The sequence below is a fragment of the Oryctolagus cuniculus genome, chromosome 17 (assembly GCF_051225735.1).
Source record: "Oryctolagus cuniculus isolate XC-2025 breed Fujian yellow rabbit chromosome 17, ASM5122573v1, whole genome shotgun sequence".
In the NCBI taxonomy this organism is placed as follows: Eukaryota; Metazoa; Chordata; class Mammalia; order Lagomorpha; family Leporidae; genus Oryctolagus; species Oryctolagus cuniculus.
The window spans coordinates 14,076,509-14,104,265 of record NC_142883.1 but is presented as its reverse complement, the minus strand read 5'-3'; the positions used below and the strand labels follow the sequence as shown (position 1 = coordinate 14,104,265).

At 41.7% G+C, this 27,757-nt stretch overlaps 1 protein-coding gene across 6 annotated transcripts in view; it reads right to left on the bottom strand.

The window, feature by feature from the left end:
* SMURF2 (SMAD specific E3 ubiquitin protein ligase 2) overlaps positions 1-27,757 on the bottom strand; it is a 142,321-nt gene that overhangs the window by 16,863 nt on the left and 97,701 nt on the right. For 3 of the 6 annotated variants that reach the window (XM_017349279.3, XM_089316791.1, XM_089316794.1), the window contains 6 exons: positions 25,312-25,395; positions 22,309-22,511; positions 19,735-19,819; positions 12,564-12,722; positions 2,186-2,381; positions 38-141 (listed from right to left, as the gene is read on the bottom strand). In XM_017349279.3, the coding sequence (XP_017204768.2) occupies positions 38-141; positions 2,186-2,381; positions 12,564-12,722; positions 19,735-19,819; positions 22,309-22,511; positions 25,312-25,395 (831 nt within the window). The remainder of the gene's footprint in view (positions 1-37; positions 142-2,185; positions 2,382-12,563; positions 12,723-19,734; positions 19,820-22,308; positions 22,512-25,311; positions 25,396-27,757) is intronic. The other 3 variants (XM_089316792.1, XM_089316793.1, XM_089316795.1) reach the window with 1 other exon arrangement.

Genomic DNA, 27,757 nt, shown 5'->3' with positions numbered 1-27,757 from the left:
AGATCCATACATCACTAATTGACAAGCAAGTCTTTACCTGGCAACCCCTCCATAGTCAAGACCTTCTTCTCCACGAAATTTTATCATTAATCGCTTCCACAGATCTTTTGGTCTCATTTTCATAACCTGCCGATATGATTCCTGAAAAAAAATTTAAATATATTATTTCATGCCTTTAGCCTACAACTATTTAAATCTTTACTCTTACATTCTGCCTACAAAACATAATTTTATTTAAATAAAGTGAAATAATGTTCACTAAATCAAGTGGTAAACTCCAAGTGTTTTAAACGTCACAGAATTTTAAGAAACAATGGGTATAAGCTTAATCATACTGAAAGCAATTCATTTGATAAATATTTAAAACCTAGTTGGGGCCGGCGCCGCGGCTCACTAGGCTAATCCTCCGCCTAGCGGCGCCGGCACACCGGGTTCTAGTCCCGGTTGGGGCACCGGATTCTGTCCCGGTTGCCCCTCTTCCAGGCCAGCTCTCTGCTGTGGCCAGGGAGTGCAGTGGAGGATGGCCCAGGTGCTTGGGCCCTGCACCCCATGGGAGACCAGGAAAAGCACCTGGCTCCTGGCTCCTGCCATCGGATCAGCGCGGTGCGCCGGCTGCAGCGCGCCAGCTGTGGCGGTCACTGGAGGGTGAACCAACGGCAAAGGAAGACCTTTCTCTCTGTCTCTCTCACTATCCACTCTGCCTGTCAAAAAAAAAAAAAAAAAAAAAAAGACTCTGTCCTCAGTTTTAGATCCTGGGAGATAAAACTACTTGTTAGATTTGTTTTCTCCAGATTTGAAAAAGTAAAATTCTAGGTGGCCATGCACATGGAACCTTGGACAGAAGCAGTTTCTGCAAGCTGGCACTGCATCCCCCTGGAGAACTGCATCCCCCTAGAGAACCGCCTCCAGCTGGAACCCTGTCTTGACTGCCCTTCCCAACGACGCCCCTTTTCAACATGAAGCAGCCGAAGCAATCATCGTCCAGTCCCCCTAACAGATGTAAGGGCCCATTCTTGTTGAGGGGGGAATGTGATGAGTCAGATGGGTTAATAGGCAGTCAGGGTGGTCCCAGTGGAATTTGAGGCTTCCCCCCAAAAGGTTATCTTTAGCAAGTGCAAAATGTCCACCCTCCCTCCTTCAGAATCTCCAAATTTACCATGAGAATTTCAGCAAGGGATTGGTGATTGCATATTCCTGAGCTCACAGTTTATTATGAAAACAAGTTACTTATCCCACCCTTCTGGATGGCTTTTTATTTTATCATGAACAAGCCAGATACAATAAAGGATTGTAAATCAAGTCTTTTGATGGGTTTTGTCCCTGCCTGGTAACTGAATGCCAATCTGTCAATTTTTTTTCTTTTGAAATTGTACTTAAAAAACCCAGTGCCATGGGGTCCTTTGGGCTTCTGCTTCTATTGCAGCCTTCTTCCATTCATTTCACTCTGGCTGGAGGTCTTTGATTCTGATAAATGTTGCTTTTAAGCCTTTAAAATATAATAAAATAACTATGGTATCCCAATAATAATCAGACAAAAGACTTAGTCCTCCTTGGGGCAGATGTTATGGCGTCACCGCAATGCCAGCATCCCTTATGAGTACCATTTTGAGTCCCAGGTGCTCTACTTCTGATCCAGCTCCCTGCTCATGTGCCTGGGAAAGCAGCTGATGATGGCCCAAGTGCTTAGGCCTTGACCACCCATGTGGGAGATCTAGATAAAGCTTCTGGCTTCAGTGTGATGCAGCCCCTGGTGCATCTGAAGAGTGAACCAGTGAATGGAAGATCACCCTCCTCCACCCCACCACCACCGCATTACTCTGCTTTTCAAATATATAAATCTTTAAAAGAGAGAGAGAGAGAGAGAGAGAGAGAGAGAGAGAGACCGACCTTTAGCTTTCAGAAGAATTAGCAAGGGATGGATAATATCTGTGACCTTTAAAAATTCACCAAGCATTCACAGAGACAAAACTGAACCAGCTGAACTTGTGACACTCTTCATCCCATTTAATAGCTTATCTTACTTATGAAATCTCTCCAAATATACTGTTTTCATCTCCCACAATTAAAAGCTAATGAAAATTCTTCTATAAGAGATAGGAGTTCCAAAAAAGTATTGTTGGAAAGCAGAAAGTCAAATGCTAAATTTAACTTTTCTTTGTTTTAAAACAAGACTTGTAAAATTTACCTCAAAAATCTCCTCCCTGGAAACCTCAATGCGACAGTGGCCAGCCTGAGGCTGCTGCTGAGAGAGTTCTTGCCGCAAAATTTTTAGTTTCTGAACCAGGTCTCGTTTGTACCTTGGGACTGTCAGACACTCTGTGTCATCAGGGCATAATGACACCACTTGCTGTTGCTGTTGATCTTTTAACTGGTTTTGCCGGCTAAAAGTAAAGAGATATTATTAAACTATTTTAAAATAAATATTGCAGTTATACATCTAAAATAGCATCATATTGTAAAACAAGTCTAACTGTATCATTGCCCAAGCCTTATTAGGACATACACCAGCTTGGTATTTTTGGCAACAATAAACCGACTCCAAAGTTTACCTCTCATGGGCCATATGAATTGACAGAATTGGATAACGAAGTTTTATACAGCTGCTGGAAACAAATTTTTCAAATACTGTTTCCCTTTTCTTCTACATAATTTACCATCACCCATTTTAAAATCCAAGCATATGCCAAATACAGCTAGTTATCTAGAGTCTGTCTTTCCAAAAGAGCTAAACCCACAACTTGGCAGGGACTCCTTCTATAACTGCTACAGTTTAGACCACCAGAATGTAGATCTCACTTACGTTACTGGCATAGAGAAGTGAGCACTTTACAAACAAGCCTAAGTCATTTATCAAGAGACTGCATGTGGTGTATGGGTCTGGATATGTGGAAAAATACATAAAATGTACCATTTTAGCAAACTGTTAGGTGCACACTTTCAGTGTTGCATTAAGTATGCTCGTATCGTTGTGCACAAGTGACTTCTAGCCACATATACATGGCTAGAAAATATGAAAATAAAGGTACTTTGTCCAAATATGTTTATTCTCCTGGCACCTAAGAACATTTTAGAACTTCATTATATAATGAAGTACTTAATTCAAATGAACTATCATGAAATTTAAAAAATACAAAATTTGCCGGCGCCGCGGCTCACTAGGCTAATCCTCCGCCTAGCGGCGCCGGCACACCGGGTTCTAGTCCCGGTCGGGGCGCCGGATTCTGTCCCGGTTGCCCCTCTTCCAGGCCAGCCCTCTGCTGTGGCCAGGGAGTGCAGTGGAGGATGGCCCAGGTGCTTGGGCCCTGCACCCCATGGGAGACCAGGAAAAGCACCTGGCTCCTGGCTCCTGCCATCGGATCGGCGCGGTGCGCCGGCCGCAGCGCGCCGGCCGCGGCGGCCATTGGAGGGTGAACCAACGGCAAAGGAAGACCTTTCTCTCTGTCTCTCTCTCACTGTCCACTCTGCCTGTCAAAAAATAAAAATAAAAAAAAAAATAAATAAAAAATAAAATACAAAATTTATTACTGATGTCTATTCTATGCAGTCACTGAAGTGACACAGTTCGGGTTTAGGAGACTCTCCTAATCTAAAAATAAAGGGCAATAACAATCTATAAATAAAGTAGAAATAAAAATATAAAAATTTCATTCTCTAACAAATCATCCAATTTTACATATACTAATTTTTTTGTACAAGGCCAAATTTTGACTCTAAAACAATATGATCATACAGAGAAAATTCAGCTTTGTCTAAAATGGTAAGTCAACATTTACTTTTTTTTGCAAATATTACAATGGAGATGGTTTTTATACACATGCACAAAATACAGACATCATATAAAAAAGTATTCCATAAACAATAATATAATCCTGTTTTTTAAATGAACTTGGGTATATCTCCTATTGGATACAAAATTAATTCAAAATGTATTGCACACCTCAATGTAAAACCTAAAGTCATTAAACTTCTACACAAAGAGAAAAATGTATGACCTGTGATAAGCAATGAATTATTTTCTAAATGTTTATTTTATTTATTTGAAAGCCACAGTTACAGAGAGAGAGGTCTTCCATCTGCTGGTTCACTCTCCAAATGGCTGCAAAAGCTGGAGCTGAGCCAATCCAAAGCCAGGAGCCAGGAGCCTCCTCTAGGTCTCCCACGTGGGTACAGGGGCCCAAGGACTTGGGCCATCCTCCTCTGCTTTCCCAGGCACATTAGCAGGGAGCGGGATCAGAAGTGGAGCAGCTGGGACTCAAACCGGTGCAGGCCAGGGCTTTAACTCACTTTGTCATAGCACTGGCCCCAGGCAATGAATAAGATACAACACAATCCATAGAAGAACCAATGGATAAAAGGAACCTAATAAAAATTTTAAAGACAATCTCTGCTCTTCAAAAGACACTTAAGAAAATGAAGACAAGTCATGGACTAGGAAAAAAACTTTGGCAAACATGTATCTAATATCTAAACATCTAAAGAACTCTTTAAATACAGTAAAACCCCAAACAGCTCAGTTTAGAGATGGGTAGAGTGTCAGAAGATTTCGCCAAAGAAGATAATATGAATGGCAAATAAGCATACGAAAGATACTCAACATCACAAGTCACTAGAGAAATGCAAAGCAAAACCAGAATGAGATAGCAATACACACCTATTAAAATGGATAAAATTAAGGTTAACCATACCAAGTATTAGTAAGGATGTGGAATAGCTGGAACTCATACACCGATGGTGCAGATGAAAACAAAAATGATACAGCTACTTTGAAAAACAATCTAGCAGTTTTTTTAAAAGGTAAACATGAATCTGTCATATGATTCAGGCTTTGACTCCTAGGTATTTATTTACCTAAGAGAAATGCTAACATTATGTCCATAAAGATTCACAATAGTGCTCCTCATGGAAACAATGCAAACAACCCAAATGTCCATCAACAGGTACATGGATAAATGAACTGTGGTATATCCATACAAAGGAAGAGGAAAGAAAAGGAAAAGGAGAGTAGGGGAGGGGTGGGGGGGGAGGCAAAGAGGGAGGGAGGAAGGAAATGAACTATACGTGGAAGAATGACAAATCTCAAAACTTTGTTGGGTGAAAGCAACCAAACAAAAAGAGCACATACTCAATGATTCCTTTTATCTGACACTAAAATAGAGTGACAGAAGGCAGATGACGGTTGACTGAGGACAGGGTGTGCTATGGGTTGAACTGTGTCCTCCAAAAAGATATGCAGAAGTCCCAACCACAGGCACCTGTGAATACTGTCCTATTTGGAAATAGGGTCTTCATATATGTAATCAAGATGAAGTCCTACTGAATGAAGCCCTAAATCCACTAGTCTTCTTATAAACTGGACTCCTTATAAAAAGAAGTAAATCTGGATTGAAGACATTTAGGAAAGAAGAACAGAAAACAAAGACTGGAGTTAATACATCTATAAGCCAAGGAACACTAAGGTTTCCAGAAATCACCAAAATTAAGAAAGGTATGAAACAGATTCTCTTTTAGTCTCCAGAAGTAATAAACCCTACCTAACCTCTTACTCAAGACAGAGAGCTTCAAGAACTGTAACAGAATAAATTTTTTTGTTTTTAGGCCATGCAGTTCATTGTTACTTTGTTATAGCAGCTCAGGGAAGCCAACACAGAGTGAACACCCTATGAGGACAAGAGGGAAAATTATAGAGATACAAGGAAACTTTGAGGATAATGGATATGTTCACTCTCTTCACTGTGGTGATAACCTCATGGATGGATTAATATTAAAAAAAAACTGTATATTTTAAATATTCATAGTTTATTGTATGTTACTTATATTTCAATAAAGTTGATTTTTTTAAAGATCAAGGAGCAGGCAGCCCATACCGTAGTACCTCAGTTGGATCCCTGGCTCTGGGTCCTGACTCCAGCTTCCTGCTGGTGCAGACCCTCCCTGGCTCATGGCAGTGCAGGCTCAAATAATAGGGTTCCTGCCACTTGTGTGGGAGACCTGTACTGCATCCAAGGTTTGGCCTTAGCTTAGCCACAGCTCATCGTGGCCACGTTGGGAAATGAACCCGTGGATGGGAGTGTGCTTTCTTGCTAATAAATAAAAATAAAAATATAAAAACCCAGGAGACATTAGAGCCATTCACAAAGACTTGTGTGAAATATTAAGACTTACTAACAGAAAGTTTTTTAAGTTGGAGGTAAATTGACACAGCAAAAAATTTCAGTGGGGTGGATCTAATCATCCTGGAACTATTATTTCTGATGCATCCAGGGGGAAAAAAATATCCCACTCCCCAAAGAGGGCAGCCCGTCTCTTCAAGTGTTCTAGGATCAAGAAAAGGACTGATGTCAGTGCTAGCCAGGTAAAAGTGAGGGTGATGGTCAGTTATCCTCTAAGTTTTCTACCGAATGTCCAAAGAGTTTATTAAGCAATCAAATGGCTTTCTTGAAATCCACTGAACCTGAGAAGCAGAGAAAAAACTCAAATTGTAACCCTCTTACCCACAGTCACTTTTTTTTTCTTTAAAAAAGCTTCCCTTTAAGGGAATAAGCCAGAATTATCTTCCTGCAATACAAAAGGAAGGGAAATAAATAGTGTTAAATAGATCAAAACAAGAAGAGGGTAAAGGCCGGCGCCGCGGCTCACTAGGCTAATCCTCCGCCTAGCGGCGCCGGCACACCGGGTTCTAGTCCCGGTCGGGGCACCGGATTCTGTCCCGGTTGCCCCTCTTCCAGGCCAGCCCTCTGCTGTGGCCAGGGAGTGCAGTGGAGGATGGCCCAGGTGCTTGGGCCCTGCACCCCATGGGAGACCAGGAAAAGCACCTGGCTCCTGGCTCCTGCCTTCGGATCAGCGCGGTGCGCCGGCCGCGGCGGCCATTGGAGGGTGAACCAACGGCAAAAGGAAGACCTTTCTCTCTGTCTCTCTCTCTCTCACTGTCCACTCTGCCTGTCAAAAAAAAAAAAAAAAAAAAAGTAAAAAAAAAAAAGAAGAGGGTAAAGCTCTCTAAGTCACACTGTCTGGGACCAAATTCCAGCCCCATCACTTTTCTGTGCCTCTAGACAAGCTGTATAACTACTCGAGGTTCCATTTTCCCATTAGTGAGCGAGACAGCACAGGAATGCAAGGTGAATGACATGATGGTGTTTCACCAGAGCTCAGGTCAATCAGCAGAGTAAATGTTAGTTATTAAGCTCTGCTAATAGAGATAGGAGGTGAAGAAAACCTAAAACATTGCTTTTCAAACAAGAGAAATAAAGAAAACTAACTAGAAATGATTTTTTTTTACTTTCTATTTATTTTATTTTATTATTATTATTTTTTTTTTTGACAGGCAGAGTGGACAGTGAGAGAGAGAGACAGAGAGAAAGGTCTTCCTTTGCCGTTGGTTCACCCTCCAATGGCTGCCGCAGCCGGCGCGCTGCAGCCAGCGCACTGCGCTGATCCGATGGCAGGAGCCAGGTACTTATCCTGGTCTCCCATGGGGTGCAGGGCCCTAGCACTTGGGCCATCCTCCACTGCACTCCCTGGCCACAGCAGAGAGCTGGCCTGGAAGAGGGGCAACCGGGACAGAACCTGACGCCCCGACCGGGACTAGAACCCAGTGTGCCAGCGCCGCAAGGCGGAGGATTAGCCTAGTGAGCCACGGCGCCGGCCTAGAAATGATTTCTTAGAAAAACATATTCCGGGCCGGCGCCGCGGCTCACTAGGCTAATCCTCCGCCTAGCGGCGCCGGCACACCGGGTTCTAGTCCCGGTTGGGGCGCCGGATTCTGTCCCGGTTGCCCCTCTTCCAGGGCCAGCCCTCTGCTGTGGCCAGGGAGTGCAGTGGAGGATGGCCCAGGTGCTTGGGCCCTGCACCCCATGGGAGACCAGGAAAAGCACCTGGCTCCTGGCTCCTGCCATCGGATCAGCGCAGTGCGCTGGCTGCAGCGCGCCGGCTGCGGCAGCCATTGGAGGGTGAACCAACGGCAAAGGAAGACCTTTCTCTCTGTCTCTCTCTCTCACTGTCCACTCTGCCTGTCAAAAAAAAAAAAAAAAAAACCATGTTGTATTTACCAAAGTATATTTGTGTACTTGACAGCTCACAGACGTAAATTCAAAACTCCTTTAAAACACATCCAGAAATGCAAACATCTTTTAAAGTAAAACCAAAACATTAATGAAAACAGGAAACTTCTATCCAACACACTCTGATATGGATCAAAATTTGGTATCCTGAGGCCAGCACAGTGACATGGCAGGTGAAGCTGCTGCCTGCAGTACTGGCTCTACTTCCAATCCAGTTTATTCTTGGGACTAACTTCTTGGTCACTTTTACGTCAATCTGTGATAGAAACTTTAATGCTACAAATATTTTTATGGATTTTGTTAAATATAACATGAATATAAACCCCAAAAAAGAGTTATTAGGTTAAAGACTCTCCTGATGACACTGGCAACTGAAGATCTGAAATCCTGTCCTTAAAAAAAAAACAAACAGATAACCAATGCCTCAGCTTTTTCACAGCACAGTAACTTCTAAGTTAAATATATTGAAAAGAGGTACAAAATAATAATTTAATACAGAATTTTCAAATGAAAGCTCTCCACTATAAATATCCATAGAAAAAAAGGCAAATGTTGCTCGTGTTAATACAGAATAACAAAACTGGAAAACCAGTAATCATAAGAAAACTAATCAAGCTTTCTTCAAGTTACTTCCAACAAACTGAAGAGACAACGTTTCTAATCATCCCAACTAATTTCTCTCCTTCAGAACATTAATTTTTATTCCATCGTTTAATATTCAGTCAAAAGACAACAGAGCTGGAACTGTTTACTGAAATGTTCCAATGGCAACATCAAGGCAAACTTCTATGACCTAAAGAGACAATCCTAAGCGCAGGAGATGAATAAAGAACCATCACTTCTTGGAGTTTTTCTGGGTCTCTCAAAGAACCATTTTGTTTCTTCCATTACCATTACACATTTGCCAAGTATTTGGGTATGCTACATACTAAAGAAGCAAAAATAAATGGGTTATGGGTCCTCTTCTTAAGTAATTCAAATTCTTTTTTTTTTTTTGGGGGGGGGGGGACAGGCAGAGTTAGAGAGAGAGAGACAGAGAGAAAGGTCTTCCTTTTCCATTGGTTCACCCCTGAAATGGCTGCTACCGCAGGTGCACTGCGCCAATCCAAAGCGAAGCCAGGAGCCAGGTGCTTCCTCCTGGTCTCCCTTGCAGGTGCAGGGCCCAAGCACTTGGGCCATCCTCCACTGCACTCCCGGGCCACAGCAGAGAGCTGGACTGGAAGAAGAGCAACCAGGACAGACTCTAGCGCCCCAATTGGGACTAGAACCCGGGGTGCGGGCGCTGCAGGCAGGAGGATTAGCCAAGTGAGCCGCAGTGCCGGCCCAAGTAATTCAAATTCTAATGGGGGAAGGAGAATGGTAACAATTACAAAAATAAAACAAAAGCTCTCTGCAGAGTTTCAACATCCCATTTATTCTATATCATCTCACCAAATTCCAATTAGTTGCCCCTATATTCCACTTAAAAAGTATACACACAAAAATCAAATGGATTAAAATTTTCTTATGAACTATAAATGTATTAAAAGCATTAATCTGCAGTTCAAATTTTAAAATATAAAAAATACATTAGAGGTAGGCATTTAGCCTAACAGTTAAGATGCACTTGGGAAACCATCATGCCACACTGCAGTGACTGGGTTTGAATCCCGAGTCTGCTCCTGATTCCAGCCTCATGCTAATACAGACCCTGGGGCAGCAGTGATGGCTCAAGTGGTTAGGTCTTCCACCCATGTCGGAGACCTGGATTGAGTTCCTGGCTTCAACCTGGCTGTTGTGGGCATTTGAAATGAACCAGTATATAGGGATTTGTTATCTTTCTGTGCCTCTCATAAGTAGTTTTTTTTTATTAGAAAAATGTACAAAGAATATAAACAATGCACATACAAGTGGTCACTAGATCAACAAAAAGTTGTTCAAGCTCAACAGACAATGGTCAACAGATGTGAAGATGATCTTTATAAAAAACAGGAAATCCAAATGGTTAATATATCTATAGAAAGGTGCTCATCCTTATGAGTAATTAGTTAACCTAAACACACAGAGGTACCAACAAACATTATCAAGACTGGCAAAAAAATTTAAGGACCAGCAACCGCCAGTACTGGTAAAGTTCTAGAGCATCAGGGACTCATATACTGGCAGTAAAAGACTAAGTTGGTACCACATGTTAGAAAAGCTGCTCTCATATAATAATGTCAAAGATAAAAAATATTCGATGCCATGGCAATTAGATTAGCACACAAGCTCCCCAGAGCACTGTTACTCAAAGGGTAGACTGTGGACTACCCTTACTTTGCTGTTTAAGCTGTAGATACTAATGCACAGAAACAGTTCATGCTTTCTGCATTTCTTCATGGACTTACCCTTTTTAAGGTTTTCAAACACTTGTGAACTTCATTTGTATGCAAGGTTTTAGAATGATCAACTGACAAAATGAGACTGCAAGGATAACTGTACAAAGAAGGGAACTAAAGACATGCATTTTAAATGTTTTATGTTATCCTAAATAATTAGTAGCTAGTACTTAATTAAAATTTCCACTTACTTAAGATAACTCCAAAAAGATTTACGAAATAATGATACTTTCAAAGGTCATCCTAAATTTTATTAATTTGTTGTTTTTGCTTTTAAACATTTTAATATATATATAACGTTAAGAACTTCAAAACAAGGCCGGCGCCACGGCTCACTAGGCTAATCCTCCGCCTAGCGGCGCCGGCACACCGGGTTCTAGTCCCAGTCGGGGCGCTGGATTCTGTCCCGGTTGCCCCTCTTCCAGGCCAGCCCTCTGCTGTGGCCTGGGAGTGCAGTGGAGGATGGCCCAGGTGCTTGGGCCCTGCACCCCATGGGAGACCAGGAAAAGCACCTGGCTCCTGGCTCCTGCCATCGGATCAGCGCGGTGCGCCGGCTGCAGCGCGCCAGCCGTGGCGGTCACTGGAGGGTGAACCAACGGCAAAGGAAGACCTTTCTCTCTGTCTCTCTCTCTCACTGTCCACTCTGCCTGTCAAAAAAAAAAAAAAAAAAAAACTTCAAAACAAATGAATGGAGAAAGGCAGACAGCAGATAATATTATATTTCAGAGAAGATAAAGTGAACTACTTAGGGGTCACAAAGATCTCACTCTCCAGACTGCCTGAGATTTTTATTTCTATACCATTGCCAAAGTGTTTTTGCGAGACTGGTTGAAAATGACACTGTGGGGCAAGCTTTGCAGTGCAGTAGCAAAGAATCAGCCTGGGTTCAAATCCTAGCTCCACTTCTGATCCAGCTTCCTATTAACGCACACCCTGGGAAGCAGTGGGTAATGGCTCAAGTACTTGGGTACCCACCACTCATGTAGAAGAGCAGGCCTCTTGTCTTGGCCTGGCCCAGCCCCAGCTGTTGTGGGCAAATGAGTAAACCAGTGGATGGAAGGTCTCTCTGTATGTCTCTTTCTCTGTGTTGTTCTAACCTTTCAAATAAATAAAACTTTAAAAAAAAGGATATTTTGCTACTTTGGTTGGTGACAAAGTTTCCTTCTTTCTTTTCCTTCTTCCCTTCTTCAGCTTCCTTAATGACAGTAAGTAATGACAGTAAGTTAGAAGAAACTAGCCAGCCACAGAAAAAAGAAGAGGATGAAAATAACATGCAAAGAATGCTCACTACAGTGGTTAAAGCAAACTGAAGCCAGAGTATCTGGGCTTAAATCAAGCCTTGACTACTGGAGCCAGTGCCCTGGTAAAGTAGGTTAAGCCTCTACCTGTGGAACCGGCATCCCATATGGGTACCAGTTCAAGTGCCAGCTGCTCCACTTCGGATCCAACTCCCTGCTACTATGTCTGGGAAAGCAGTGGAAGATGGCCCAAGTTCTTGGGCCCTTGCACCTATGTGGGAGATCTGGAAGAAGCTCCTGGCTTTGGACAGGCGCAGCTCCAGCAGTTGTGGCCATTTGGGAAGTAAACCAGTGGATGGAAGATCTCTCTCTCTAACTCTGCCTCTCAAATAAATAAATAATAGTAATAAAATACTCGGCTACTTACTGCCCAATGTAAAGTCATTTAACCTCTTTGCTTCAGTTTCTTCATCTACAAAAATGGCAGTAACCACCTCAGAGCTTTTCTGAGGATGAAATTACCATCATGGGTAAAATAGAAAAAACAACACTCAGCATATAGGGAGTGCTCCTGGAAGTATTATCATTATTATTAACAGCACTGCCAATGGCAACACAAAATTTGCCCGCTCAGCCTTGTGTTTTCCATGTTGCCTCTGTAAAAGGCCCTCTTGCAGAAGCAATGATGATACATACCCTTTTTCTAACAGCTCAGGATAGGAACTTACTTAAGTACAGTAGGATTAAAACATTATGTCAAAGTAAAACTGGTTACACCCACATAGAATTTTGCTCAACAAAAGTAAATTCTAAGTGAAAAGAGTACATGTTCTTTCACATTATAAAAAAGACCTATCAGTTTCCTCTTGTTCAGATTCACATTGTTAATGTGTACTGTTTCAAAAACTTACTTTAAAACTAAATGCAAGTTAGCAGAGAGCCGAGGATCTGTAAATTGTGTTGTTCTGTTGTTATGGTCAACGAAATAAACTCTGCCTGTAGCTGTATTACGGATCTCCCATCCAGGAGGCAAAGGCCCAAGCTCTTCACAATTGATGTTGCTAAGATCCCTGCAAAAACAAATATAAAATAAAAAATATCTCACTGATGGGCCTGCTGAGCCAAGCAAGTGTAAATGACACAGGACAATTCCATGAAGTCTGAGAAAATGTATTGTTTCAGAAACTTGAGATATTCAGCTGGAATCTTTAATTCCCAAAGGTTTAACAAACTTATATTCAAAGCCCAATTCACAAATGGCTTAGAAAACTTATCGCACAGCCTACGTTTTCAACAAGTTCCTGGACTTTTACTGTGATACAGATTTAAATTAATATAAAAACAATCACAACAGTTGCCAACATAAACTGTACTACAGTACTTGTTTTGACAGAAAATATTGTTTTACAAGGGTCAGTAATAATTGTTTTCTAAAATTTCCCTTCAATTTTTCTTTATTGCACCATAAAATCTGTGTAAATAAATGTCTATTCCATGATTAATTTAAGCTCTCCAACAAAGCAAAACTGGAAATGTTTATACAAATTATGATCCTGAAAACAATCTCAGCATATTTTTTAGAGGATAACTGCTCCATCCTGAATTTGAAATCTGTGAAATTAATGAGGAAACTGTTTAAAACAACTAAAGAAGAATGTTCTAACATCCACTACAGCAATTTAAAAAAAAAGGTACAAGACTTTTAATGGACCAAAGACTATTGTTATTATATTACATATACTTAAAATACTACTATATATAGACAACTATTAATAGGACTTTAAAGGAATGAGTTAAAGAGTTTCCAGGACATGGTGGTATTGAGGGGTGGTGTACCAGAGTGGCATGGAAGCTCCTCACCCTTTGCCCTCTTACTCTTTCTCCAGGTATTGCTTCCATTTAATTGTTCAAAATTATTCCTTTATAACAAACTGGCAACAGGACTACAAATTTTTATCCTCTACATAGTTCAAACAAAACCTCCCAGAGTAAAATTTGCAGTCACCATCTATCTGCCAGGAGAAGTGAGCCGATGAGGCTATGCATAAGGATGCATAATCTGCTCAGGTCATTTCCAGCCCTAAATGACACTTGGGCTACTGGAGCCATCTGTAAACACTCAGGAAATGATACTGTGAAAGTAACCAAGTAAATCTAAACATCTAGACAATAAAACTTTTTGTGGTCTTTTTACTCATAAAATAAAATTAAATGAAAAAAGAATGACATAATGATAAATTTCACTAATATTTTAAAAATTAAACCAGAAGAAGATTTTTCCCCAAAGAATCAAGCTCTTCTTGCTCACAGTGACAGTGTTAGGCATATGTGGGTCTCCTAGATTTGCTGAAGCAATGATTTGAGCTTCTGCTTTTGGGTGCTCCAAGAGACCTTGCTACAAAACAGCTAAAGCTTAGAAAAAATACACCATTCAAAACACAGTTGCAAAAGAGGTTAAGGAAAGTTCTAAGACTCTTCCTCAAATTAAAAACAAACACAAACAGGGGCCAGCACTGTTGCACGGCAGGTTAAGGCACTGCCTGCAATGCCGGCATCAGCTGGCATCCTATATGAGCACAGGTTTGAGGGCCAGATGCTCTACTTTTGATCCAGCTCCCTGTCACTGGGTATGGGAAAGTAGCAGAAGATGGCCCAAGTGCTGGGGCACCTGTACCCACATGGGAGATCTGGATGGAGTTCCAGGCTTCTCCCTTCCACCTGGCCCAGCCCCAGCCATTGCAGTCATTTGAGGGAGTGAACAAGCAGATGGAAGATATTTCTCTCTCTTACACCCCCCACCCCCATAACTCTGCTTTTCAAATAAATACATCTTTAAGACAAGGGCTGGTGCTGTGGCATAGAAGGTTAAACCTATGCTTACAGCGTTGGCATCCTAAATTCCCACAGAACTCCAACTAATTAAGATCAAACAATAAACTCACAAACACAGATCACCACACACTTCAAAAAGTAATGTCACAATCCTAGTCAATAAAACAATAAATCCTTAAGTACTGTCAGGGACCAAAAAGAGAAAACAGTTACAATATATGTTCCCCCCCCAAAAAAAAAGGGTACAATAACACAACAACAGACAACAACAGAGATGAGCAAACAATGAGATTAAGAATGAGCAAATTTTGAATGGAATCTTTAAAAATGAAAAAATTACTAAAACCAAATAATCTAATGATATAATACAGAATCTGATTCAATCATTATATTTCAAATTTTAGAAATCGAGTCATACATGGTAAATCTTTAAAAAAAAAAAAAAAAAAAAAGCAAGGGCAGGCATTTGGCACAATGGTGAAGACATCATGTGGGATACCTACATCCCATACTGCAGTGCTTTTCATTCCCTGCTCCAATTCAGATTCCAGTTTCCCGCTAATGTGCACCCAGCAAGGCAGCAGTGATGACTCAAGTACTTGGGTGCCTAACACCCTTGTGGGAGACTCTGGATTCCAGGCTCCTGGCTTTGGCCTGACCCAGCCTCAGCAGTTGCACACATTTGGGGCAGTGAACCAGCAGATGGAAGATCTCTTTCCGTTTCTGCTTTCCAAATAAAGTGAAAATAAAAAATACAAATTTTTTAAAAAGTATGATAGCGGGGGCCAGCACTGTGGTGCAGTGGGTTAAAGTTGTCATCTGCAACACTGGGAGTCGGCACTGTGATGCAGTGGGTTAAAGTCGTCATCTGCAACACTGGCATCCTATATGGGTGCCAGTTTGTGTCCCTACTTCTCCAGTTTCAATCAAGCCCCCTGCTAGTGTACCCGAGAAGGCAGTGCAGGATGGCTCAAATGCCTGGGCCCCTGCCACTCACATGGGAGACACAGAAGAAGCTCCTGGCTTCAGCCTGGCCCAGACCCGGCTGTTGCGGCCATCTGGGAAGTGAATCAATGGATGGAAGATCTCTCTTTAACTCTGCCTTTCAAATAATCTTAAAAAAAAAAAAAAAGGCACAGTCGTAGAAACAAACTTTATGTCCAACTGAAAACTGATTAAAGAAAAATTGAGGCCGGCGCCGCGGCTCACTAGGCTAATCCTCCGCCTAGCGGCGCCGGCACACCGGGTTCTAGTCCCGGTCGGGGCGCCGGATTCTGTCCCGGTTGCCCCTCTTCCAGGCCAGCCCTCTGCTGTGGCCAGGGAGTGCAGTGGAGGATGGCCCAGGTGCTTGGGCCCTGCACCCCATGGGAGACCAGGAAAAGCACCTGGCTCCTGGCTCCTGCCATCGGATCAGCGCGGTGCGCCGGCCGCAGCGCGCCGGCCGCGGCGGCCATTGGAGGGTGAACCAACGGCAAAAGGAAGACCTTTCTCTCTGTCTCTCTCTCTCACTGTCCACTCTGCCTGTCAAAAAAAAAGAAAAAAAAAAAAATTGAATGTTATGCAGCCATAAAAAGTAATACAGATCTGTATTTCCATGCCATAGTTGGGATGTAACATAATGAGTGATAAGGCAATAACCAGGTTTTTTTTTTATGATTTATCTATTTATTTGAAAGTCAGAATTAACAGAGAAAGAGAGAGACTGATTTTCCATTTGCTGGTTCACTCCCCAGATAGCTACAACCGCCAGGCTGGGCCAGGCTGAAGCCAAGAGCTTCATCTGGGTCTCCCACGTGGGTGCAGGGGCCCAAGCACTTGGGCTATCTTCCACTGCTTTCTGAGGTACATCAGCAGGGAGGTGAATCGGAAGTGAAGCAGCCAAGACTCGAACTGGTATCCACATGGGATACTGGCACTACAGATGGCAGCGTAACCCCTGTGCCACAGCACTGACCCCAATAATCATTGTTTTAAAGAGAAACACAAAACATGATAAAATGGGACTCCTTAGATAAATCTAATTATATTGAATATCTTTAAAGTTTATTTTTATTTTTTACAAGATTTATTTATTTGAAAAGCATAGTTAGAGAGGAAGAGACAGAGTGATAATGAGATAGAGTGTGAGAGGAAGAGAGAAAGAGAATCTTCCATCTACTGGTTCACTCCCCAAATAGCTGCAATGGCTGGGGCTGGGCCAGGCCAAAGCCAGGAGCCTGGAACTCCATCCAGGTCTCCCATGTGGGTGGCGAGGGTCCAAGCACCTGGGCTTCAGCTGCTTTCCCAGGCATATTAGCTGGGAGCTGGATCTGAAGTGGAGCAGCCAGGACTCACAAGGTACTCATATGGGATGCCAGCATCATAGGCAGCCTAACCTGCTTTACCATAATATTAGTCTCTAAAGTTTATTTATTTTCAAATTGTCTAATTTACACAATTTTGTAAGTTTTTTGAATGGTGATATTTTAACAGAATCTAAATACTTATAGTCTGCCTCGATAAAAGAGCCTCCATATACAAAAGGCTCATTTGCTAAAGGTTCTTCTAAAGCCAAAGAAATTATATGAATCTAAGATAATTTGGAGAATAGAAACTAGGAAAACTATTCCAGAAAAAGCATTATTTCATAAAGTGAGTATTCAAAGTAGGTGCCAATACTCAAAATGAAATATTCTTTTAGAAACTCTACTTACTAACAAAGCTGACATGTTTCCTTAGGAATAAAAGCATATTACCAACAATGGTGCTGAAATCTATCTCAGTTTCAACTTTTATGCCTAGCTTACCTATTTAAAAAAAAAAGATTTTTCTATTTATTTCAAAGTCAGAATTACAGAGAGACAGAGAGAGAGAGAGAGAGAGATCTTCCATCCATTGGTTCACTCCTTTGACAGCTGCAATGGCAGGGGCTGGGCCAGGCCAAAGCCAAGAGCCAGCAGCTTCTTCTGGGTATCCCACGTGGGTGCAGGGGCCCAAGCACTTGGGCCGTCCTCCACTGCCCTCCCGGGCCACAGCAGAGAGCTGGACTGGAAGAGGAGTAACCAGGACTAGAACCTGGTGCCCACATAGGATGCCGGCACCGCAGGCAGAGGATTAACCAAGAGCTACTGCACTGGCCCAGTAAATTTTTAAAAACTTATTTTTTACCTCAATTTGATCAAAATAATCCAAAATATTCTCTTCATGATTTATATAACAAAATTGATTTTTACAACATAGGCCCTTGAATTTTTTTCAGTGAGCTTAATAAAACAAACGCAAAATTTCCTCCCCACTGCTGCTTGTTTTTTAAAATGTATTTATTTATTTGAAAGTTACAGAAAGAGTGAGAGAAAGATTTTTCCATCTACTGGTTCGTTCCACAGATGGCCACAATGGCCAGTGCTGTGTAAGGCTGAACACAGGGGTCAAGTGCTTCATCCCGGTCTTCCACGTGGATGAAAGGGGCCCAAATACTTGGGCCATTTTCCACTGCTTTTCCCAGGCCTTTAGCAGGGGTCTGTATCACAGGTGGAACAGCCAGTACATGAACTGGTGCTCATATGGGATGCTGGCATCACAGGTAGTGGTTTTACCTGCTATACCCCATTATTGTTTTAAAAACTGCTTATACTGTCAAGACACAGAAACAGCAACCTTGGGATACAGTAATTAATAATAGCACATTCTCTTGGTTATCACCATCAAAGGATTCTAATCAAGCTCTAAAACAAAGTAAAATATTTTTTAAATATGTATTTATTTATTTATTTATTTGAAAGGCAAGAGAGAGAGAGAAGGGGAGGGGGGGAGGGAGGGAGAGAGAGAGAAAGAATGAATGAATGAATGAATGAATATGAATGAATCATTAATCTTCTACCCATTGGTTCACTCCCTAAAGGGCCACAACAGCCAGGGCTGGGCCAGGCCAAAGCCAGGAGCCAGGAGCTTCTTCCAGGTCTCCCATGTGGGTTCAGGGGCCCACGTATTTGGGCCACCTTCCACTGCTTTCCCAGGCACCATTAGCAGAGCTGGATGGGAAGTGGAGCAGCCAGGACTTGAACTGGCGCCCATGAGGGATGCTAGCGCTGCAGGCAGAGGCTTAACCTTCTAATGCCACAGTGCAGGCCCCAAAATACTTTCATTATGATAGTTTTATTTATAAATAGAGAGGATCAGGCAACCAACTGATGTCTTAATCATTGGGGCATATACCTACTCTTCTATCTTTTTTTTTTTAAGGAGTATATTTTTTATGTTTCCCCATAGGTCAATTTCTAAACTTCTAAAAGACTCATGTTTTTTGCCCTTTTTGTAGGGGGAAGCAGAGAAGTGGGGCCAAACATTAGTAGTGATAAGGAACTGTGATGAGAGTGCAGAAAAGCAGGTAGGACTTTCTACTAAATGTCACACTAGGGGCCAGACTTTGGCCTAACAGTTAAGTTTCTTGACTCACATACAGGGGAGCACCTGGGTTCAATCCCTATGCATCAGGTTCCCGACTCAAGCTTCCTGCTAATGCAGAAGCTGTGAGGCGGCAGTGATGGCTCGACTGGGTCTGTGCCACTCTCATGGGAGACCCAGACTGAATTCCCAGCTCTCTGTTCCCTGCTTCAGCCTCAGCTCCAGCTTTCCTAGGCACTTGAGGAGTGAATCAGCAGGTGGGAGTTCATTCTCATTCTCATTCTCATTCTCATTCTCTGTCTCTCTCCTTCTGCCTCTCAAATTAAAAAACTAATAAAAGTAAATGAGGCCGGCACCGCGGATCACTAGGCTAATCCTCCGCCTTGCAGCGCCAGCACACCGGGTTCTAGTCCCGGTCGGGGCGCCGGATTCTGTCCCAGTTGCTCCTCTTCCAGGCCAGCTCTCTGCTGTGGCCCTGGAGTGCAGTGGAGGATGGCCCAAGTACTTGGGCCCTGCACCCCATGGGAGACCAGGAGAAGCACCTGGCTCCTGGCCTCGGATCAGCGCGGTGCGCCAGCCGCAGCACACCGGCCTCGGCAGCCATTGGAGGGTGAACCAACGGCAAAGGAAGACCTTTCTCTCTGTCTCTCTCTCTCACTGTCCACTCTGCCTGTCAAAAAAAAAAAACAAAAAACAAAAAAACAAAACAAAAAAAAAGTAAATGAACAAATGTCATATTTGTTTATAGCATTACAAACAAAATGACTATTAGAAAACTTCAGCATAAACTTCTTAGAAGTTATGGGTTTACAAAGCAAAGAAATTCTAGGTAAAATGGTATGAGGATTACTTAAAATATGTGCTCACCTAGGCACTCTTGGATCATGCCATGTACTCACACCAGTCTGAGTATGTAAGAAATACACCTGACCTTGTTGCGTTGTCCTCTGTTCTGTAAAATAAAGAAACACTAACAATAAAAACATATTCAAAATGTTCAGATTAAAGTTACATACACTAGAATGATACACAAGGAAGATCTTCAAATTGCCTATCTATTTTATTACAAAAAAAAAAAATTTACCATTAATTGTTCTGTCCCCTGGAAATAATCTTAAGTGGTGATAAAGGTCACAACCAGCTATATAAAAGCTGATTAAACTTATAACAGTTAAACACTGACTGCTGCAATAGAAAATTGAAAATAAGACTGTCACAATACCAATTTACAAAAAGATCAAACAAAAGAAGAAATGATCTCTTATTTGTCTTTAATGCAGAGCCTGAGGGGAACAAAAGGGTTAGAGGAAGGTGACAACTTTGGGGAGGGTGGTAGGGTACTTTCAGAAATTTCCCAAGATGTGGAAGCTGATAATGCTTTTTTATCATGACTAATTTATACCAAAACTTACATCTTCTTTTCTTGACAGAGGTATATTCTCAAGACTACATTTGGGCTCAAACAAAAGCAAAGTAGATGGGTATAGGAGAGACATTCTAATGTCACAAATAGGTAAAGATTAAAAAGCAACCAAGATAGAAACAAGAGGACTAATGAGCAAGTGTATACTCTAAGGAGAAAAAAGGTCAAAGATTAAATGAACTCAAAGGCCCTGAGAAGTGAGTGGGGAAGCCAGGAAGAAGAGAAAGAATCTGTAAAAGGTGGGGTTTTTAGTCTTTCAAAGTAACAGAACCATTTTTCTTGACTTGAGATCTAGTGAGAAATATATAAAACTTTGCAAATATTATTAATAAGCTTATTTATTAACCTGTATTAAAAATCAATGAATTTAAACATTTAAAAATTATAAACATAAAATTACTTAAAATCAGTTATAGATGACTGTTATCGTAACTTTTAGCTTTGATATTTACTTTATTCCATTTTAGTTATACAAAACTTGTTTAAACTCAAATCACACAAATATTGCAAGTACATAATCACCCCCACTCCAAATTGTTTGCCTTATAATCTCAGTTAACAAGAAGAGGTGGAGTGAGGTATGTGGGCTAAGAAGCTGCATGGGAAGCCTGCATCCAATATCAGAGTGCCTGATTTCAGTCCTAACACTCCCACTTCTGATCCAGGTTCCCACTTATGTGCATCCTGGGAAGCAGCAGATGAATAGCTCAAGTATTTGGCTCCCTGCCACCCATATGGGAGACCTGGAAAGAGTTCTGGGCTCCTGGCTTTGGCTTGGCCCAGCCCTGGCCATTATAGGCATTTGGTGAATAAATCAGCAGAAAGAAGATCTATCTGTCTGCCTTTCAAATAACATGAAAATAACTAAAAATTTTGAAAAGAAGTGGCAAGAGATACTTTATTCTTAAGTCTGAGAACTGAAATACCAGCTATTCTAAGTGGTTCCTATACCAGACATCATCAGGCACTTCATAAAAGATTATATCACTTATTTCTTGAAACAAATCTAAATAATTGGTACTTCTTTCCCCCATTTTATGAAAGATAAAACTGAGGTTTTAGAGAGACTAATTATTGTGCTCAGTGGAAAGTGGAAAAGCCAGGATATGAACCTAGGTTTGTCTGAAAACTCATCCTCTAATTATCTTATAAGTTAATCTGTGAGGCACATCAGTTAATGGATAATTTTTTCTGTGGTTAAAGAGCTAATGTTAAAAAAATTAAAATCATGCTTTTGCAAAATATTTTTAAAAATATCCTAGAGTGAAAATACAATATGAGTTAAGTGAGGTAACTCCCAGTGTTGGTCATTAGGTGTCACCATCAGCCCAAAAAAGCGCAAGTTAACACTGGCTAGATTTAGCAAACAAGGATTGCATACAAGTGTTTCCAGGTTGTGATTAATTTAGAAAGTTCTGTATTCAACGAGGAAAGGATCTGTGTCATTTTCCCCACATGAAATCCTACACTTCCAGGACATCAGATAGCATTGTAGTATTTTATAGAAACAGAGATGCAGCTACATCATTTACAACAATCCAATCACTCAGATAATTCACGATCATAGCTAATATCAACATCATATAAAATATCATCAGAAATATGCCTTGAAATTATTTCTAAATGTCGGTCCAGAAAATTACATTATAGGTCTGGTTTCAGATTACCATTATCAGTAACAATACCATCTTTACCTTAATATAGTGCCTGTTTACAAAATAATCTCCCGTCGTTTCAATGATCCTCACAATACATTTGTGATAAGATGTTCATCTTGTTTCATCATAAAAGAGCACAAAAGCTGAACTTAAATGACGAGCCCAAGATCAAACTGTTGGTCAGATAGTCTTCTACCACTTCAAAGATTTTTCAAAATTGGGAGCTTTTACATTTACTTTTATTTTCATGAAGAATCCCTAAACCTAGATGAATAATTTTTTAAAAACTGATTTTCTGCCTTTCTTAGCAAGCTGAAATAGGTAAACAACACTTGATTTCTCCTCTGCTAGTTGTCATACCATAGCCTTCTGGGAGGTCTGGAGGAGTATGTAAGTGTGTCCTGCTCATGTAATTTCTATGACGCTGTGACCTGACCCTCCTCTCTGCCAGTCTGGGGTCTGAAGACTGTCCACATGTTGCACCATTTGTTCCACTAATTGGAGTGTTCTCATCAACAAAGCAGCTAAGAGGTCTGCCAGGACTAGAATATTCAGACGCCGGTCTATTGAAAAATAACAAGGGAAAAAAAGGTATCAATTTAGATATCAAAAGTAGCTTTCTCTAAACAATATACATACTGCAGTAACAATCACGTATAAGAAAATGGAATAACCGATAACCAATACAAATTTAATGTTTCCAAAAACTCTGGTAAAAGTTAGCCTGAAATCTCTAAGCACCAAAGAAACTGGGTGATAAGCAAATCATCAATTATGTATTTAAATAATTTTATATTGACTTCAATTATATTTTATATAAAATCCACATAAACTTATAGACAAGAGTAGTGGTTTACAAACCACTATTTATTTGTCCTGACTGCAGCCTACCTCTCAGACCTGATTTCCCATCAATCTCCCTCTCTGCTTCTGCCACACTGATATTCTTCCCGTTTCCTGAACTTGCCAAGGTAATTCTACCTTTACTCTTTTGAGAGTAGTAGCTCTTCACTCTACCTGGAATAATCTCTCCTATTCTCCTGAGATCGGTTCTTCACTGTCATTGAAACCACAGTTCATGTTTAAACATTGCCTAAGCAGTCCTTCCAACCTCCCAATCTAAAGAAGCCACCCAGTCACTGGATGGTATAGATGCTCTGATTTACAATGGTCCAACTTATTGACTTTCTGACTTTAAGATGGTACAAAGACAATTTGCATTTACAAACACTACTTTGAATTTTGATCTTTTCCAAAACTAGCAATATGCAATATAAAACTCTTACCACAGCTGCCAATCAGCTCCGCGATCACAAGAGGAAACCAGAATACTCTATAGTGTGCGGTGTGGCTAAGCTGCAATGTTTAGTAGGCAAGGTGCATTAAATGCATTTTTTATTTCCAATATTTTCAACTTAAAATGGGTTTATTAGGATGTAACCCCATCATAAGTCAAGGAGCATCTGTACATCTCAGCTCCTCAGCACAACAATTACCTGACATTTTTGCTGCTTATTTGCATCCTTGTTTTTGTCTATCTTCCCCACCCCCTTAGAATACTTATTCAGAGAAGGGGGTCTGCCTAGTTTATTCTCTACTATAAACATTCTCAGCACCTAGCCCTTGACATATGTATTTGAGTAGTTCCAAGAAACGTTTATTCCAATAAACGTTATTCAATGAGACAAGGAAATAAGATAGTTTGTCTCTTCAAGGGGCTTTCAGCCTACTGTAAATCTTCCAAAACAAAAGGACAGTCAAGAGCTAATTTTTAAACCAATTTTTCATATACATAGAAATTAACTGTCAGTTAAGTGATATAGAAGGAAACGGACTTCACTTAAACATTGACAATATTAATTTATACTCAGACTAAAAAAAACACAAGAAATACAACTCTCAAATCAGCATGTTTAAAAATGACAGCATGAACTATTAAGCTTTTACCTGAGAATCATAGTATGATACAGAAAACCTTATGATTTAATTAGTTAAGTGATTAATGCCCAATACATAAAAGTAGACACAGCTAATGAGAAGCATTTGCTATTCTATGCCTGATGCCAGTTCTGTTCTAGACAAAAATAAACAGAAAACAAAACACTACACAAAACTGGCAAATTTCAGTTTCTGAAAATCATCTTGCATCCCCAAGTCTTTCTGATTAAGCTTCCTAAGGAAACAGAACATTCTGCCATTCTGCAAGGTTTACTTCAGAGTCTTCCCCTGTGGCTCCTCTATCATCCCAGCCACCATTCTAAGTTACATGGCCCTCCTTTGGCCCCACAGCACCTGGTTCTTACTGAACACAGGCCTCACTTGGACATGATATAACACATTTAGTAACAGCCATCCAGTAACAGACTCAAACATGAGTTTCCTTGACCAAAAAAAAAAGATTCCCAAAAGTAGCATGAATGCTCAAACTGATTCATTCAAAAGATATTTACTGAGTACAACTGCAGGCCCAGGAGCTACAACAGCCAGATGGCCTGTCAAAAAATCCTGTTGAACATTATTTTACCAAAATAAATAAAAAATAAAAGTTACTCTTTTTTTGAAGATGTATTTATTTATTTGAAAGTCAGAGTTACACAGAGAGAAGGAGGCAGAGAGAGAGAGAGGTCTACCATCTACTGGTTCACTCCCCAATTGGCTGCAATGTCCAGAGCTGCGCCAATCTGAAGCCAGGAGTCAGGAGCTTCTTCCAGGTCTCCCAAGTAGGGGCAGGGGCCCAAGGACTTGGGCCACCTTCCACTGCTGGATCAGAAGTAGGGCATCTGGGACTCGAACTGGCACCCATATGTGATGCCGGCATTGCAGGCAGCAACTTTACCCTCTAGGGCACAGCACCAGCCCCAAAAAATACTTTTCAGAAATAGATAAAATAGTGAGGCCGGCGTTGTGGCATAGAAGGGTAAGCTGCCGCCTGCAATACCACCATCCCATAAGGGCACCACCAGTTCTAGTCCCAGCCACTCCACTTCCAATCCAGCTCCCTGCTGATGAGCCTTTGAAAGCAGCAGAGGATGAGCCGAGTACTTGGGCCCTTGCACCCACGTGGGAGATCGGATGTGGCTCCGGCTTCAACCTGGCCCAGCCCTAGCCATTGCAGTCATTTGGGGAATGAATCAGAGGATGAAAGATCTCTCTCTCTCTGCCCCTACCTCTAACTCTGCCTTTCAAATAAAAACAAAAGTCAATCTTTAAAAAAAAAAAAAAAATGGTACCCGCTGTACAGTTTCCTGATCTGTTGCAGTATAAACCAAGAAGAAAAAATCTAGTAAAGCTACCAGACAGCAGAAAGGGAACTCAGGAAAATGACTAGCACAGAATACGCAGGGAAAATGTCTATGTTCTTACCGTGTTGGACGTTCCCATTGTGTAGTTCTTGTAATGTGGTTTAGATACTGGATTCTTCCAGAAGCAGTTCGCCTTTCTTCCCAACTTAAATAAAAATTTTGAGAGGTAAGACATTAATAGGTATTAATAGGAAAACTGGGACACAAAATGTTTTTAGTATAATCACCAAACCAGGAAAGCATCTGCTGAAAGATCAATTCACAGAATATAGGACTTTTTTGCCTTTGGAACTGCACAATATTTTTTATGGAATTTTGAAGCATCTGCAATATTAACACTGGGGTGTGAAAAGTATTTTCTATCAGCCAAATTCTGAGAATACTGTAATAATGTAAACACTCAATTCTATTAATTTCTCTAGAATTTTGTGGAAAGTTGTTATACTAAAAATACGTTTGCAGGGGCTGGTGTTGTGGCGTAACAGGTAAAGCTGCTGCCTGAGATGTCAGCATACTACCTGAGCACGAGTTCGTGTCCCAGCTGCTCCATTTCGGATCCAGCACCCTGCTAATGGGCTGGGAAAAGCAGTAGAAGATGGCTCAAGCGCTTGGGCTCCTGCCAGCCATGTCAGAGACCTGGATGAGGCTCCTGGCTTCAGCCTGGCCCAGCTGTTAAGGCCTTCTGGGGAATGAACCAGGGGAAGAAAGATCTCTGTCTCCAGCTCCCCTCCCTCAACTCAGCCTCTCAAATAAATAAATATTTTTTTAAAGAAGGTTTTTTTTCTTCAAAGATTCATTTATTTATTTTATAGAGTTACACACACACACAGAGAGAGAGAGAGAGAGAGAGAGAGAGAGAGAGAGAATCTTCCACCTGCTGGTTCACTCCCCAGATAGCTACAACAGCCGGGGCTGGGCCAGGCCAAAGCCAGGAGCTTCTTCCAGGTCTCCCATATGGGTGCAGGGGCCCAAGCACTTCAGTCAACCTCCACTGCTTTCCCAGGCACACTAGCAGGGAGATGGATAGCAAGTGGAGCAGGTGGGACATGAACTGGTACCTCATGAGATGCAGACATTGCAGGCGGTGGCTTAACCTACTAAGCCACAGTGCCCAGCCATCAAATAAACAAATCTTTAAAAAGTAAATAAAAAATACATTTAGCTATATAGTTGACTAAGATTATAAGGCTAGTAACAAGAAGAGTAAAGAATGGAACAAGGTGGTCTAAAAATAAAAATAAAGCCCAGTGTTTGGCCAAGCAATTAAGGCATTGGTTACAATGCCCACAGCCCATTCTGGAGTACCTGGGTTCACTACACAGCTCTAGCTCCTGATTCTACCCAGGGAAGCAACAGGGAGGGCTCAAGTAGTTGAGCTGTTGCTACCCACATAGGATCCTATCTTCAGTCCTAGCCAGAGGCAAGGGGTCATTGTGGCAATTTGGGGAACGAAGGAGGAGATGGGTGTGTCCTCTCTCCTCCTTTCTAATAAACTAATTTGAAATAAATACCACATATTTTTAACCAAAATTCACCAGAAAAGCATATAAAAGCTTTCCAAAACATTCAGTATAGTCAAACATTTTTATTTTTTACGATTTATTTACTTATTTGAAAGGCAGAGTTACAGAGAAGCAGACGTAGAGAGAGAGAGAGAGAGAGAGAGAGAGAGAGAGAGAGGTCCTCCATCCACTGCTTCACTCCCCAGATGGTCGCAACAGCCGAAGCTGCACTGATCCGAAGTCAGGAACTTCTTCCGGGTCTCCCACACTAGTACAGGGGCCCAAGGATTTGAGCCATCATCTACTGCTTTCCCAGGCCATTGCAGAGATCTGGATCAGAAGTAGAGCAGCGGGGACTCGAGCCTGCACCCATATGTGATGCCAACATTGCAGGCAGCAGCTTTACCCGCTACGCCACAGCACTTTTTTCCAAGAACACCATTTCTCCCTCAACTCTATTTTAATTCATATAATGAAAAATAGGTAAATGACTACAGAAATGTGGTAATGTTAATATTTCTACCAAAATATTGACTGAGATTTGGTTCATTACAGCACAGAAAAGGGCAGCAGTTAAGACATAGCTTGGGACACTCACATCCTACATCAAAGGTTCTAGTCCCAGGTCAGCTTCCAATTCCAACTTCCTTGTGCAACCTGGGGAGGCAGCAGGTGATGGCTCAAGTACTTGAGTCCATGCCACCCACATGAGAGAGTCAGATTGAATTCCAGGCTCCCCCAGGTGCTGTGGGAATTCTGGGAGTGAACTAGTGGATAGAAGATGTCTCTTGGCCGGTGCCGCGGCTCAATAGGCTAATCCTCTGCCTAAGGCGTTGGCACACCAGGTTCCAGTCCCGGTCGGGGCACCGGATTCTGTCCTGGTTGCTCCTCTTCCTGTCCAGCTCTCTGCTGTGGCCAGGGAGTGCAGTGGAGGATGGCCCAAGTGCTTGGGCCCTGCACCCCATGGGAGACCAGGAGAAGCACCTGGCTCCTGGCTTCGGATCA